This window comes from Aedes albopictus, chromosome 2 (assembly GCF_035046485.1).
Source record: "Aedes albopictus strain Foshan chromosome 2, AalbF5, whole genome shotgun sequence".
NCBI lineage: Eukaryota > Metazoa > Arthropoda > Insecta > Diptera > Culicidae > Aedes > Aedes albopictus.
The window spans coordinates 67,509,934-67,527,423 of record NC_085137.1 but is presented as its reverse complement, the minus strand read 5'-3'; the positions used below and the strand labels follow the sequence as shown (position 1 = coordinate 67,527,423).

The window sequence follows — 17,490 nt, the reverse complement described above, 5'->3', positions numbered from 1 at the left end:
ACAATGCGTGTTTGTTGGGTTGCTTTATTCAACTAATCGCATGCTCCTCTTACCGTAAATTAATATTAAAGCGAGTTTGAAGTGTTTTGTGATCATAACAGGTGGAAAAAATGATTCCAAAAACTGATCAACAAACCAAAATAGACGTTAAACAAAAAATTGTTTATGTTTTCGCATTTGACAGTGGGCGCTATTCATTAGCGCCCAGGACATCCTGTCTACCATGATTCCAATGCATTGATATAGGCCGTGTCAGGGGCCTGGTTCACCGTCTTGCCGAGCTCAACTTTTGGTCAGCCATATTAGTTTTGTTGTGGTGTGAATGAATTGAAGTGCAACCAAGTTTTTTATCGATATTTGTGCTATATTTTAAGTTGCTGTCGCGGAATAAAAAAAATCTTCTAAAATATACTGGTGAGTACTTCAATGATTTGAATAATGTTGTGCATGTGGTAAATAACATGAGTTTAACTACATGTTTTCAGGTTTTTATCCAGCCCATGCCTGCAGTAGCCTCCAGTAGCTGGCGAATTCCTTAAGATCGTTTTTCTGTTTAATTTGGCGTTCCACAACATTTTCCATTACTATAATTGATGAATATGAGCAATAAAGTATGCATCGACAATCATTACAATCGAAGTCCTTAATTCTCAATCATGTTTTCGAACACATCAGCGTATCTTGCAATCCGAAATTTATTCCCAACTTTAATTGAATTTGATTAAACCGATGTTCGGTTGGCCCCGACATTTTTTTTTTCTATTTCCAACCGATTACTTTGGTTAGTTTGACATTTAGGGTGAAATATTTTTTCAACCGAACACTCGGTTACTCTACATTGAACCGAGCAGCCAACCGAGCGTTCAGCAGATAAAAACTCGGTAGAAATTTAACCGAGTTCGGTACAATTTTCTAAGTGTGTAAAGAGGAAATATCTTTACAGTTTGTCATAATTTAAGAACATTTCTTTTAAATACCTGTTTCAAGTTAGCCATTCTTTCAATAAAGATAAACCTCCTGTTTGACAGAGCATTCGAACAGCCAGTTTTTTTTCCATTGACGAGCCATTTTATATGGATGTCATTTGAAATCAAGTTGTCTACAAGTTTGACCTGAAGTACACATGGGCAGCAATATGTAACAAGGGTAATAAGTATGTACCTATTAGTCAACCAAGTCGATAGATTTCACTACTACGCGTCGCCCTACACACAATGGAGGATCGTTCGGTAGGGGAGACTGGGGAGACTTGATCCCTTTTTCTTAATTTGCCTGTAACTTTATGAAAAAACACAAAACTAGATCCATTTTTCATACAGAATGGCAGGTAAACATCTATTGCAAGTTTATACTCAACAAAAGGACTTTAAATTATTGTTAAAGTTTTCAAAACTATGTTTTTATGGAGGCATGTCTTATGATGTATTTTTCAAAAATGGGTCAAAATTGATCCCCTTTTGAGCACATGGTTAATTTAAAGGGAAAATAACTCCAGAAGCTTCCCATTTATTTTCTTTTCAAGTTTTCTTGCATTTTTGATGCATACGGTGTATTTGAAATTATAAGATTTCCTTTAATTGTTAAGGATACACGGTATCTTGAAAATGGGGAGACTTGATCCCCCTTTTCATGGTTTGTACTAAAATAATAATTATCTGACACGTTTTATCATTGAATATACTAGAATTCCGAGTAAATAGAGGCTTCAAAATAGAATTTTATTTTTCACATGTATAATGTGTGTGTAATCCTCGAGGGATCAAGTCTCCCCATGTCACTGTTGTATACACTAAGCTACATTAATTGAAATAGTTATATAACAGCCTTATTTGGATAAATACGTTTGATAGTACTTTATTTATACTATGTGCTGTGAAATTTTGACACGATTTGGTTCAATTTTCACAAAGTTATTGAGATTTTTCGGAATCGCTTAAAAGATTTCTGAAAGACTGAAAACAAACCATCAGCCATTAAAAAATAATGCAATACACAATTAAAATCAATTGTAGCCAAAACATTGTCATCTGTCCAGATGTCGTTTTGGAAAAAATATGCTAGAAGAAAACTGTTTTTGATTCCGAGAAAATATGGGGGGAACAAGTCTCCCCAGGGATCAAGTCTCCTCAGTCTCCCCTACGCTTTTCCAAAAGTTATCCATTTGGAAAGAGGAAACGATCGTCTTGCAAGAGCTACTTCGCGCGCGCGCCGTTGTCCGTCCACACCTGACCGTCCAACTGCGCGATGACGAAGACAACGACGACGATACCTTACCGAACTGCTTGTTGCACCTGCGAAAGTCTTTGATTGTACAGTGCTGGCCATTGATTGGGAACCAGGATGGGGCTCGAAGACGGTTTGAAAATTCACATATCTGAGAAATTATTAATCAATTTTCGATAAAAATCTATAAAACTGCAAACAAAATATCGAATAACCTATTTTTGAGATGAAAAATCTCAAAAATTCTTTCCTTTTGTAGTGAAAAGTAAAAAATCGAGGAAAAAGTTGAAAGAGACATTTAGCTATCCTGGGCTACCTGGCAAATATTCAGGCTCAGAGAAATAATAAAAAAAAAAAACAATGAAACGGTAAGGTTTTTGGAAAACTGAAATAATATGATATCTAACATAGATCCGCGAAGAATATCACTCTCAGTGTGTTTTTTTTTCTAAAAGTCCTACAAATATTCTTGAACATCTTCGAAGACATCATTTCAATCCAACATTTAAGATATACATTTTTTGAAGAACTAAATTAGGTTTTTTCCTACGTCATTTTCAAAAGTTAGGTGAGGAAAAATTGTTATGTGTTGATGCTTAAGTAAATGTTTCGCGATAAATGTTAATAATGAAAAAAAAAATATATGTAAATGAATCCTTTCAGTCAAATCAATTAAAATTAAAGTTCGATTAATGTCTGTTATTATAGTTCTGTTATTACGTTGTATAAAATCACTGTAAGGTATGTAATCATTTGGCCGTTACAGTATCGACCGAGACAATACAGCGCGTCTTGCGCGGCTTCTTCACGGTGGACGATTAGTTTTTCGCGGCTTTTCGGACGGTACGGATCGTTTACAGTTTTCGCGAGTGGAACCCCACAACAACCTCGTGAATCACATCACAGGAAAAAATCCACACCGTTCAGACCTTCGCGTAGCGTCAATTAAGTTTTAACGCTTTACTGCCGAATCCTTCAACTGCTTTGGGGCCGAAGAGTGGTTTTTTTGGGCTGCTACGCTCAGGAAACGTGAGTTTTATATTTTTGGGTGCAGTGAATCAAAATCGGAATGCATAATCCGTAGTCAGTGGTCGCGTAATTCTTACGGCGAGGTGTTACTTTGATGGATGGTGTGAGCTGCGAGCTGTTAAGTGAAAGGAGTCAGAAAATGAGTCAAGTTGCTTGGAAAAGATAACAAAAAATATTGCGTTGCTGTTGTGCGGAGAATAGCAGAAAAAGATAACAAAAGATCGAAACGCCCAACCGAAAGTGATTTTGCTTACCATTTCGAAATATTGAGGTGTTGTACTACTTGTCTGTGATGCGTAAAGCTGCTGATTATTCTTATACTGGTTGATTCGAAGCAGCACCGTGAAGATCTAGGAAGATAAACACACTGGCAAGGTTATGCTGCAATAAAAAAAAAACGGAACACCAATACATTTGGATTTCTAGCAACCTCTAGAGTGCCCAAGCCCATCTTCAACAGAGAACAGAAGTCGTGGAACCTAATACCTACCAACATTGTTCACTGTTCATCGATTAAGACTGGGTTTGGCTTTAAATACTACGTGCAGCTGACTGTGATTGGTAAAAGCAGCCGACGCCGCTGCCGTTTTTCTACAGTTGACTGGTTTTCGCGGCTACATCAAGCGTGCTTCCATGGCCGTTGATGAACTGCGTTCAAATTTGAAAGTGAATTTTGACGATCGGATGGTACATAGACAGTGAGCTGCAACGGAAGAGTCTCTGGTTGCACGTGTGTTTACAGCTGGTGATCACAAAACGTTCAGTATGGTAAGTTGGAAATAAAGGTTTATAGTGGGGATGTCAAGTTCTGTGATCCAGGCAAAGCATCTTTTTTTGGACTTTGTACAAACGTGATCGGATAGCGACACCCCTTTGATTTACATGCGTGCCGCTGTGCGATCACCTTTACACATTTCGAACGCTTTGTCACGGCCAGACCTAACGAAAACATTTTGTACTTCGTATAGGTACGCAAAATTCATTATATTTATAGTTTCGTATAAAAAATTGCGCTCACTCCAACAAAGCAAACCATAATTACAGCATCTCAAAGTTAGTTATTTTGTATGAATTTGGCGTTGTTTCGATCAGGCCGAATAATCAATGGATAGAATGGTCATCAGGACCAACCGTAATTCATTAGTTATGGAACAGGAAACGGAATGGTTTTTAAATGTGTTAAATTTTCCAATAATAAGCTATCACTTCAACAATACTAATACAGTGGTGTTTCGTTTTAATCACTAGCTATTTTATTGACTACTTGCCAAATCCACTCTCGGTTTTGTCACGGTTTTCGTTTCGTTTTTATCACCCTTTATCTAAAACATTGTGATATCAACATAACTTACCTTACCGGTCAGGCTAAGGCCGGGGTGGCCTCTGCTGTACATAGTAGCCGCCTCCATTCCACTCGGTCCATGGCTGTTTGTCTCCAGTTCCGCACTCTGCGTAGGGTCCGCAGATCGTCCTCCACTTGGTCGACCCACCTAGCTCGCTGCGCTCCACGTCTTCTTGTACCGGTCGGATGACTCTCGAGAACCATTTTAGTCGGGTTGCTTTTCGACATCCTGATGACGTGACCCGCCCACCGTAGCCTCCCGATTTTCGCGGTATGGACGATGGTTGGTTCTCTTAGCAGCTGATGCAGCTCGTGGTTCATTCGCCTTCTCCAAGTCCCGTCTTCCATCTGCACTCCGCCGTAGATGGTACGCAACACCTTCCGTTCGAAAACTCCAAGGGCGCGTTGGTCCTCTGCACGTAGGGTCCATGTTTCGTGCCCATAGAGGACGACCGGTCTAATCAGCGTTTTGTAGATGGTTAACTTCGTGTTACGGCGAAGTTTGTTCGATCGTAGAGTTCTGCGCAGTCCAAAGTAAGCACGATTTCCTGCCACAATGCGCCTCTGAATTTCTCTGCTGGTGTCGTTGTCGGCGGTCACCAGTGAGCCCAAGTACACGAATTCTTCAACCGCCTCGATTTCATCACCGTCGATATGAATTCGGGGTGGCGGGCGCGGTGATTCCTCCCTGGAGCCCTTTGCCATCATGTACTTTGTCTTCGACACATTAATGACTAATCCGATTCGCCTGGCTTCACTCTTTAGTCGGATGTACGTTTCCGCCATCGTCTCAAATTTACGAGCAATAATATCAATATCATCGGCGAAACCAAGCAGCTGAACGGACTTCGTGAAAATCGTCCCACTCGTGTTTATTCCCGCTCTTCTTATTACACCCTCCAAAGCAATGTTGAACAGCAAGCACGAAAGACCATCACCTTGCCGTAACCCTCTGCGAGATTCGAAGGGACTCGAGAGTGTCCCTGATACTCGAACTACGCACATCACTCGATCCATCGTCGCCTTGATCAATCGTATCAGTTTATCCGGGAATCCGTATTCGTGCATAATCTGCCATAGCTGTTCTCGATCGATTGTATCATACGCCGATTTGAAATCGATGAACAAGTGATGTGTGGGCACGTTGTATTCGCGGCATTTCTGCTACACCTGGCGGATGGCAAACATCTGGTCCGTTGTAGCGCGTTCACCCATAAATCCAGCCTGATATTGCCCCACGAACTCTCTTGCAATCGGTGATAGACGGCGGCATAAAATTTGAGAGAGTATCTTGTAGGCAGCGCTCAGTAGTGTGATCGCGCGGTAGTTCCCGCAATCCAACTTGTCGCCCTTTTTGTAGATGGGACACACGATACCTTCCATCCATTCCCCCGGTAATACTTCATCCTCCCAAATCTTGGTAATGACCCAGTGTAGTGCTCTCACCAGTGCTTCTCCACCGTATTTTAGAAGCTCGCTTGGTAGTTGATCTGCTCCAGCGGCCTTGTTGTTTTTCAACCGGCCAACCTCCTCCTCAATCTCTTGAAGGTCAGGGGCCGGAAGTCTTTCGTCCTGTACACATACTCCTAGATCTGTTACCACACCACCTTCGGTACTTGCAACGTCGCCATTGAGGTGCTCATTGTAATGCTGCCGCCACCTCTTGACCACCTCACGCTCGCTTGTGAGAATATTCCCGTGATTATCTCGGCACTTGTCGGCTTGTGGCACAAAGCCTCTGCGCGAGCGGTTCAGCTTCTCGTAGAACTTTCGTGTGTCCTTAGCGCGGTACAGCTCTTCCATCGCTTCGCGATCTCGTTCTTCCTGCTGGCGCTTCTTCATCCGGAAGACTGAGTTCTGCCTGTTCCGCGCCTGTTTGTAACGTGCCTCATTCGCTCTCGTACGGTGTTGCAGCATTCTCGCCCATGCTGCATTCTTCTCGTTTTTCAACTGTTCACATTCGCCGTCGTACCAGTCGTTTCTGTGATTCGGAGTCGCGAAGCCTAGTGCTGTAGCCGAGGTACTACCTATGGCGGATCGGATGTCCCTCCAGCCATCTTCAAGTGTAGCTGCGCCAAGCTGCTCTTCCGTTGGTAGGGCCACTGCTAACTGCTGCGCGTAGTCTTGAGCCACTTCTACGTTACGAAGTTGCTCGATGTTGAGCCGCGGCGTTCGACTTCGACGCGTGGTGATAACTGTCGAAAGTTTTGAGCGCATGCATACAGCGACTAAGTAGTGATCCGAATCTATATTCGCACTGCGGTATGTGCGGACGTTGGTTATATCTGAGAAGAATTTACCGTCGATTAGAACGTGGTCGATTTGGTTTTCTGTTTGTTGGTCGGGTGATCTCCAGGTGGCTTTGTGGATATCTTTGCGGGGGAAGAAGGTGCTTCGGACTACCATACCACGGGAGGCTGCAAAGTTCACGCATCGCTGGCCGTTATCATTCGATACGGCGTGCAGGCTGTTTCGCCCGATTACCGGTCTGTACATTTCCTCCCTTCCTACCTGCGCGTTCATGTCGCCGACAACGATTTTCACGTCACGCGGCGAGCAACCATCGTATGTTTGCTCTAACTGCGCGTAGAACGCTTCTTTCTCGTCATCGGGTCTCCTTTCGTGTGGGCAGTGGACGTTAATGATGCTGTAGTTGAAGAAACGGCCCTTAACTCTCAACATGCACATCCTTGCGTTGATCGGCTGCCACCCGATCACTCGTTGTCGCATCTTGCCCAACACTATAAATCCTTTTCCCAGTTCATTGGTGGTGCCATAGCTTTGGTAGAAGGTAGCCGCTCGATGCCCGCTTTTCCACACTTTCTGTCCAGTCCAACAAAGTTCCTGCAACGCCACGATGTCGAAGTTGCGGGGATGTAGTTCGTCGTAAATTATCCTGTCACATCCTGCGAAACCTAGTGACTTGCAATTCCATGTTCCAAGTTTCCAATCGTAGTCCTTATTTCGTCGCGTGGGTCTTTGCCGATTGTATCGAGTCGTATTTTCTCCTATGTTATTCGCAATGGGGATTTTTACGGGTGGCTTATTGGGCCTACGCCAACACTCCTGTCTCGCCGGAGGGCCATCGTGCCAGTTCTGTTTAACGTCCCAACCAACACTGGGACGACCACGCTGATGGGGCTACCACCTTGGATCTAGCTGGGCGTGGTGCAGCGTTTCTTACTCAGCCGCTGGATGCCAGAACAGACGCTGTTTGAGCCGCACCTCCTTGGTGAACAGACACTCGGATCGTACCTCCTCAATCTAGCTGAAGTCAGAAGGACAACAGTGCCCAGGCTGCACTACCAGCTAAGCACACAACTCTTAGCTGGCGGTCTTTGTCATCGCTTGACTCGTGGAAGCATGAGGTAGGAACTTGTGAGGACCAGAGCTATATTGGACGCTCTCCTTATCGACTCACCGTTTTGCAGCCCAACATAAAGTAGCACACAACATCACGCGCAATTTTCAAAAAGTGGCTTTACAGCCACCGTGGAAGTGTCACAGTTAAAAATCAAAATTTTTGGGATTACCGTAATCCGGGGTAACATTGATCAGAATTTTCTATCTTTCTTGAATAATTCTCTTGTTAAAGCAAACGTTACATGTTTTATATTTTTAAAACAAGTACTGGCCCTCTGAGTATGTGTTAAGCTACTCAAAAAAGTATTGTAAAACTTTAAAACATGTTTAAATAAGTTTTTTAATCTAATTTTTTATTCTATTGATATGGGGTAACATTGATCATGTCAGTGATCAATGTTCATTTGTGTTGAAAATACCCTTACTTACTAAATTCGGGGTCTGATTTCGAATATGTTGTCCAAATTCTTACAAATTATGTACTTTTTAAGTTATTTTAGGATTAAAATCCTCTAAACCACGAATAACGCCTAAAGGTAGGCAATGGCTTAAGGAATTGATAGCCGACTTTTAATAAATCGTATATTTTACTGAAAAAGAGCATTTTCATAAAAGTTTCATTTATTAAATCCAACTCTAGGATATCATATTGAAGTAATACAGTGATTTCGAACCTCATATTGTATCTAGTATTCACGCCAAGCATGAATGTTTGACAATGTATCTCATTGCGCTACGAAACACAGTTATGGAAAATTCGATTTAATTCAATGTTTATGAAATTCAATTTTCATAAATTGCATGTCATTTAATAGCTAAATGATAGCAGATTACGATATACCATTCCATAGCAGAAACTGATTCAATGTAAAATGCTTGTTTGAACATTTCATGAGGTGGGTCAAGCTAATCAATGTTACCCCGCTGATCAATGATACCCCGGATTACGGTACTTATGTTGACATTGCTTAATGCTGTAGACATTCACACGCAAAAGGAATGTAATATCGCTATTAGTTCTGGAATTTGGTACGGGATCGATAGTAAACATGCTTTCGTCGGAAAACGAAAAAAATGGATGTTGTGTTCGAGCAAATTCAAGACTTTCTTACATGGCGGTACTCTCGTAGCACCCGGATGCTATTGGTATTCGTGAGTTTTTTTCGAAGGATCATCAAGGTCCCCGTAATTTTCCTTTTCGATGTTCCGTGCCGTTAAGTAGCTGATTTCGCGTTTCTTTGCCATTTTTTTCATTGAGGGCATATAATTCGCCCAAATCTTATTTTTGATGGCAGCGATAGCTTTCGTAATCCATGCTAACCTTAGACGACCAGTGGACACCTTCGGGAATAGTTGCTTTTTTTTCGGTCTAAGACCGTTTTACGGTCCACTTTTTTTTTAATATTTGCGCATGGGCAAATCCCGACTACCGCTGCCACCTCTTCGTGGTGCGAATTTGAAACTAAAAAAATCGGATTTTTTTACTCGCAGCCTACTATGGTAGGAGTAAGAGCTTACATGGATGCAATGATAGTTATGCGTAAATTTAAAAATTGGGATTCTGGTGCGGAATTTACGCGCAGGGGCTATCACTGCGTAGAAGAAAACTGTCATAGTATGCGTTTATTAACCGTTAGTTTGGTAAATAAATCTCATGATAAAATTTTCACTGTCACTATTGCATGATAGTGTTGACTCATTGAAATAGATGAAGGGATCTTCTCATTACACCAACCCGGAACCGGATCGAGCCCTGACCTGGCCCCGGTCACCTATTTCGTCCCAACGTTATTATGAAGTTGTTTAGGAGCCTGTTCACTGCAGTACGTGGTGAAGGAAACACGCCATAATGTGAATGAAAAAAAAAAAATCCATGTTCTGCCTCCGGCCGGGGTATGGACAATGATACACTATGCCCAGTCGAGAGTCAAGAAAATTTCCCCGATCGTAACGGGAATCGAACACGGCGTCTCCGGATTGGGGATCCATAGCCTTAACCTCTAGGCTAACTGGAGACCAACAAAGGAGATACTTATATGATAATCCAAAAAGAAATTGAGGAAAAAAATAATGCAAGAACGATTAGTTATATAACCTTTGTTTGCGATCAGTCTTCGTATCGGTTGGACGTTTTTTCAATTACGTGGAGCTTCTCCGTCAGTGTGGTGTGATGGCTCTCAATTCGCGAGAGAGCACATTCAAAGTCGATCTAACGAATTTTTCACGAAGGCCAAGTTATGAACAAATCCACGGATTTGTTAATCAAACACTTGGTCTACAACCCAATCAAGTGAAGCGGTTGCAGATCAACCATGCTTCGAAATGCGTGCATGTAAAATGTGTGAACCAAGCGATTGCTGATAGAGTTGTGGAAGATCACAACGGGCGACACGAGTTGGAAGTGGAAGGTCGTAAACATCGTATACGGTTGGCGATCGACAGTGGCTGTACTGAGGTCAAGGTTCATGACCTCTCTGAAAGTGTGAGCAATGACGATATAGCTGCTTTCCTCCGTCATTTCGGTGATGTACATGAAGTGAAGGAATTGAGTTGGGGTCCCTCGTTCCCTTACCAGCATATTTCATCTGGGGTACGCGTCGCAGTTATGACTCTTACTAGTCACATCCGTTCGTTTGTCACGGTACAAGGTCAAGAAACATTAATTACCTACCGTAATCAACCAGTCACATGTCGACATTGTACTCAGCTACTACACCCCGGTAGTACATGTGTGCAGAACAAACAAGCAATCAAAGTCAAGCCCTCCAACCAGACAGCATCCAACGAACCAGCTGATGATAATAATCCGATACCCTATCAAGTGACTGGGTTGAACGAGCCAAACATTCGTTACTCCGATGCAGTGGATAAGGCGCCAAAGAACAAATCATCGATCGACGACCAAGCAACCGGCGGCGGGAAAAAGAAGAGAAAGCAGAAGGAGCAGCAGCATCAGCAGTACGTACAGCAGCCAGCGTGTGTGCAAATGAACAAACCAGCAACAGAGTCGCCACCGAGAAAGAAGAAAGATCGTAACGACAATTTTTTTCGCAGAGTAGAACAATTGCAGGGAGAGCGCACGCCGCCAGATTTGGAAATGAGCAGCAGTGAATTGAATGATGACGACTCCGAGCCCGAGCCCGATCGCAATGACACAGAAGCATGGCTTGCCTGGATACAAAGAAGTATCGAAAAAGGAAAACGTAAACGAAACTCCGATATTGATTAAAAAATGTGAATTGTATTAGAATAAGTTTTCATGTATTGAATTCGAAACCCGACCCGAATGATCACAACTGATTAAAGGGTCGTTAATAAAACAAACAACAACAACATTTGAAGATTTGACAAATCTCCTCGTTTTGGTTACAGAGATATTTTTCAAAGATTACTTAGGATTTATACAACTAAACTTGTTGTGATTTTTGACCAATTGCATCATAATAAATATCTCAGCCGTCTGTTAACCGATTTCGGTTCTCCTGGCACCAAATGAAAGCTACAACATCCTAGTAGAACCCTATACAATTTCATTAGGATTGGACATTTGGTTACCGAGATATCTTTCAAAGAGTACTTGGGACTAATACAGGTTAACTTTTTGAAAGATTTTTGACCAAGTGTATCATAATCAATATCTCAGTCGTCTGTCAACCTATTTGGGTTCTCTTAGCACCAAATGAAAGCTACAATATCCTTGTAAAAGGCCCTGGAATTTTGTTTCGATTGGACATTTGGTTACTGAGATATCTTTCGAAAAGTATTTCAATACATTTCTTTTTGCCTTTCTCGTACACTAAGTGTACTGGAAAGGCTATATGTTCACTCCAAAAATGACTTTTTGATAGGATGCCCGGAGGGTCGAGTCACATATACCAATCAACTCAGCTCGACGAATCGAGGTGATGTTTGTGTATGTGTGTGTGTATGTGTGTATGTGTACAAAAAAACTCACATCACTTTTTGGCAGTAAACCTCAACCGATTTTAATGACCGACGGTTCGTTCGACGCGGAATCTGGTCCCATTGTTTCCTATTGAAAATGGTTAGGATCGGTCCAGCCGTTCCGGAGTTATGGCCATTTAGGTGTTCCGGACCGGTACCCAGGAAGGGGCCAGATTTGAAAACGCTCTAAACCCATCCATGCGACACATCAAACTACGGCATTTTCAGTAACTTGATGAATGGTAAGCAGAAAAATGGTCTCAGACCATATCTGAATCGGTAGTGTTGACAAATTAAACCCACATACAAACAGACTATACTCACTACATATCGTTCTTATCTTCAATGGTTGATTGAATGCTTACGGCGCACGCATCGTTTTTGCTCCTGTTTGTCGTTTATTCACTAGGTAGCGCCGTCTAGCTAGCGAATCGCAATTTGTTTCAAGTGATATGTCTGTTTATCTATGCTGAAGCGATCTCATCCAATCACACAATTTCAGAATCCTGAGATTTAATTATTTTGTTTCTGGTAAAAATTTACATGAATTTTGTAATCTATGATATGATAATAATATATAACCTACTAGCTGTCCCGGCAAACTTTGTCTTGCCGTCTTGTGGTGGTTTGACAACTGTTGAGCTCAAAAAAGCACCGCACTCTAGATTGGTTTTATTTTTTAACGTGTTGATTTCCTTCCCAGCTCATAAAAAATCAGTACTTTATCAATTTTCTTTATTTTCTAGTTGATTTTCGTAACTTTTTTTTACATATAAACACTGCCACCATGAATACGAATCTAACCATGCGAGAGTCAAAGGGACTTCAAACTCATTTTTATATTAACCTATAGTGTGCAGATAAAAAAACATTGTTAAAGATCGCAAAGTGATCTGAGATTGTTTGAAAAGTTATACCTTAGCTTGTAAGTGTTGTCTTGATATTGATCGGCTTCCAGTGTTAGTGAAGGTGCTCGAACAGTCAACTGAGAAGTCTGATATTTTTCAGTTCTGCTTATACGTTGAACATAACGTCGGACTATGTGGCATCAATAAGTTTTAAGTCACTTCAATGATGACTTTGATAAAATGCTTGCTTTTCTTATAAAGTATCAGGATTCAGAACACTTAGGCTTACATCGACGGAAAGATCATGAGAGTATATTCGACGAGAAAGGCACTATCACCACTAGGTGGATTAATTTGGATTTTAATTATTATATTCGCTTGTTATCTTGCATGAGCTTCCGACCAGTCTAAGAAATATAATTTTTCATTAAATAATGCTGACCTCATATAAAGTGTAGCAGGTTATTATTTTCAATCAAATTATAAATAACAAATTACACATAAACAGGAATTCTATGAAAACTAACAATATGTTGAATAAAATCTTTGAATTTATATATTGTGGGAAAAATTCATGAACCGGACAGCTATAATAACTAGCTAATGCCAAAACTGATTTACATAGGGTATTGGTTCCCTTATTAAGCATGTGGCTCCCATTTTCATCTCACGAAAAACAAAGGATTGAAGCGCTGTTTGTTTTGTTTCTTATTTTTGTATTTTTTTTTATTACAAGTGAGCATCCATGAAAACAAAAAGGACGAATTCAATCGGTGCCGTAATCGCTTGTTTTCGAATAGGATGAAAATAAGAGCATGAGATTACTGATGGCACACATACCCTAGTAGATATATCATTTTTGTCCTTTTTACACCATAACCATGAATACCAGGTACTTCAGGGCTAATTTATTCAACTGATCAAAAGATATTAGACAAAGTGTATCTCGCTGATTTTCTTATCCATTTGTTAATCGATTCAAGATCTTTTGGCAGTTAACAAAAGATACAATATTCCAGAATATGTAAGCTATTCCATACAAGATTCTAGGAGGTGTCTGGCATTTCTGGTAGTTTAGTACATGGTCTGATGCTATTTGGAAACCAATCCACTAGATGCCAAATCCACCAAATTTTCTAGAATTTTTGATCAATCACACAAAATCAATTTGTTAAATACGAATAATACAACAATATTTTTAATACTTGTAAGAAGGGTTCTGTTCACCATAGGTGGATTAAATCATTTTTTTTACTAATTTTTGGTATTTTTGGTACCTTTTTAACAGTTCATTCAAACATTCGGTAGTTGGTCGATTGACCACTCGCCGCTCTGTCATCGTTTCTGCTCCTGTTTGACGTTTGCTCACTATTGCCACTAAGTGGTGGTCCGGCCACGATCAGCATTGAGCAGTTGTGTTTTCCTAACGATGTTTTAATGTTACTAAATGCAACTAAATCTCATTGTTCTAGAACACAAGTGAAAGCTAAAATTTTATCCTAATCTTAAACCTTTCGATTGAAACCTCATAGTTTCAGAATCGATTTCAGAACACAGACAGTAGTTTCAATATTCAATATACTCCAGACTATGGCTTACAGGTACCAACACAAACCACAGGTAACCAATACAAAGTTTTTAATATAGTTAAGGAGAAACCGTATTTCTAGAAATAACTCCGCCGTTTTTCAAGCAAGTGTTTGTAAATTATAAAATGGCAAGCTGACATAAAATAACTTGGGCCTGTCCATAAACTACGTAGACTCTTAGGGGGGGGGGGGTGTGGGAAGGTGGGAGTCTGGCCAAAGTCTACGCTCCATACAAATTTCGAAAATTTTGTAAGGACAAAAGTCTACGAAGGGGGAGGGGGGTCTGAGATGGCCCAAAAAAAGTCTACGTAGTAGACATTTATTAAACAGCTGGTCAAGCTTTCGCGATCATCCAAAAATCAGCCTGCGACCCACCACCCATAGTTTGATCAAAGAAGGAAAAATCGCTGCTGGAAGTATTGTACCAAATTCCCTAAGAACAAACATTCAGGTTCAAATAAAAGCTGATTAATTTTAAATCATCCGACGTTTCTACCCTTGGTTTGGGCCTTCTTCAGGGAAGTTTAAAATTAACATTCTTTTATTACCATTTTGCAACTGTCATAAGTCTGTTTTTTTTTGTGGAAAAATCTTACTATAGATGTTCTGCTACTGTATGTGTGTTTGTCGACCGTTGCTTTCTATCGACGAATTCCCTCCTCTCCTCACTTTAAGTAATACTCGCAGGAATTCTGGGAAAATTATATGCAAGTATACAGTATCATGCGAAACCCCGCAAAAAGCCTTTGAGGAATATCCGAAGGTATACCGGAAGAACTCGCCGAATGAATCCCGGAACAAATCCCTGGAGGAATCTCAAAAGCAATCCTTGATGAACAATCTCGCGAGCAATCCATGAATTAATTCTCTGAAAGAATCTCAAGCAAGAGGGATCCGGAAGGATTCCGGAAAAAAAGAAATCTGGAAGGGAATCCCGAGAGAAATCCATGCAGAATCAATGGAGTAATCCCGGAAGGTATCGATGAAGGAATTCTGGGTGAAATTATTGAAGGAACTCCAGAAGGAATCTCATTTCAAGATACATGAGGTGATCTTTGTATTTTCAGTAGTTTTGTTCTTTTCATCATAAGATGTCTGCTAAATTTCCAAAAACTTGGGTGTATAATTCATTTTGATAAAACCTGTTTTGAGGCCAATTTTGGGTTCAATGGGTTTTTAGAAACATCCGAAGTTAAGGTGAAACTGGATCCATTACCTCACTTTTTGGTTTTTGATTTTTTATAAAATAACGAAGAAATATTTTCAAAATCGGGTTTCGAGCACATGTAGAGTATGGATCAAGGTATCTCCTGTTTTTTTTTTCAGATGGAAAATGTTTTTAGTTTTTGCAGAAACCATTTTTAAACAAAATTTCACAAAAAAAATGGTTTCTGCAAAAACTAAAAACTTTTTCCACATGAGAAAAATTCAGGAGATACCTTGATCCATACTCTACATGTCCACGAAAACCGAATTTGAAAATATTGCTTCGTTATTTTATGAAAAATCAAAAACCAAAATAATGAGGAAATGCTTCCAGTTTCGCCTTAAAGAGAATGATAAAAAAAAGCTTTCCTATTATCTTTTTTTACATTTGTTTTTTTTTTAACACAAACATATATTGCGGCATATTAAGGAAGGAAAATGATTGTCTTCTTTGAATTTTCCTGCCTATGCTAAATAAATTCGATCAAATGAAGGAGATCATGTTTCTAGCAATAACATAACCACCTACAAGCTGTCCGAATAAGCAATAACAGCCCATGAACAATACTTGTCTTTTACACACTGTGTTTCACAAGACAAGCACATAAAAAGAAGAACAATTGGCCATTTGAATTGCTTTCGGGTGCATGCAAATTGGCAAACGTTTTTCTTTCCGACCATCATCTTCAAATAACACCCGGGCTGAGCCACTTGTTGCCCAATCAAGTTATAGTCGGTCAATTTTCACCACACGTGGATTCTCCGTTACTGATGGGGAAGACAAAAAGCAACAGCTGAAAAACAGCTGGTCTATCCGAATCTCAGACGTGAAAAAGTATGTAGTTTTACTTTTGTTGGATACACATTAATATTCATACGAGGAAAACCACGTGGTGGAACTAATGTATGCTTGTGGATCATCGATGGGGGTTGCATGTGGTTTTGGACTCTATTTTTCTTGTTCCTGTAGACCGACTCTTCACGCATTCGTGGTTGAACCGCGTACATTGCTGTTGTAGTTAAATCGTGATTGAGAACAGGGATGGCATGCTCTTCAGTGTGAGTGCAAGTGTGCGCGGTATTAATATGAAAATTAGCTGCACTGTGCACATTTTCAGTGCAGAATGCCACCCCTGATTGAGAATAGGTTTATGTGATTCTGTACTGTCTCTAAATGCTTTAAATTAAACTATGTTTTGTCGTTAATTGTGTCCATTTTTTTTTTTTAGCTTGGAGGAACTGATACTGGAGAAAAATGAACTTCAAGAACTGCCCAACTGCCTGCAGAAATTGACGAATTTGAAAACGTTGAATGTGGCGTACAATCAGCTAGACCGCTTGCCCGCCTTCATGGTGAACAGTAGCAACATGCGACCCGTTGGGTTATTTGTAAGTCTGAATTATGCAATGTATGTATAGGCTATGGTAAATTTGTATTTGGATTCTATTTACAGCAAAGGAATGATTCCGTTAGAAATGGTCATCACAGCGATCCGTTGGATAAGGACGTCGAAAAGATCGAACTGCCACTGACCAAAGTTAATTTACGAGGAAATCAACTGAAGGGAAGCATCATCCTAGGAAATTATGGAGTATGGTATTATTTTAGTATTGCATAACCAGATGTTCAAAAGGTTTTGCCTTTCTCGTACACTAAGTGTACTGGAAAGGCTATATGTTCACTCCAAAAGTGACTTTTTGATAGAAGGCCCGGAGGGTCGAGTCACATATACCAATCAACTCAGCTCGACGAATTGAGGTGATGTCTGTGTGTGTGTATGTATGTATGTGTGTGTGTATGTGTGTGTACAAAAAAACTCACATCACTTTTTGGCAGTAAACCTCATCCGATTTTAATGATCAACGGTTCATTCGACGCGGAATCTGGTCCCATTGTTTCCTATTGAAAATGGTTCGAATCGGTCCAGCCGTTCCGGAGTTATGG

At 40.5% G+C, this 17,490-nt stretch overlaps 1 protein-coding gene across 1 annotated transcript in view; it reads left to right on the top strand.

The window, feature by feature from the left end:
• The window catches only part of LOC109423908 (protein phosphatase PHLPP-like protein), an 83,027-nt gene that overhangs the window by 47,280 nt on the left and 18,257 nt on the right, over nucleotides 1-17,490 (top strand). Inside the window, exons 5-6 of the mRNA XM_029871384.2 lie at nucleotides 16,775-16,934; nucleotides 17,000-17,137. Of these exons, the coding sequence (XP_029727244.2) occupies nucleotides 16,775-16,934; nucleotides 17,000-17,137 (298 nt within the window). The remainder of the gene's footprint in view (nucleotides 1-16,774; nucleotides 16,935-16,999; nucleotides 17,138-17,490) is intronic.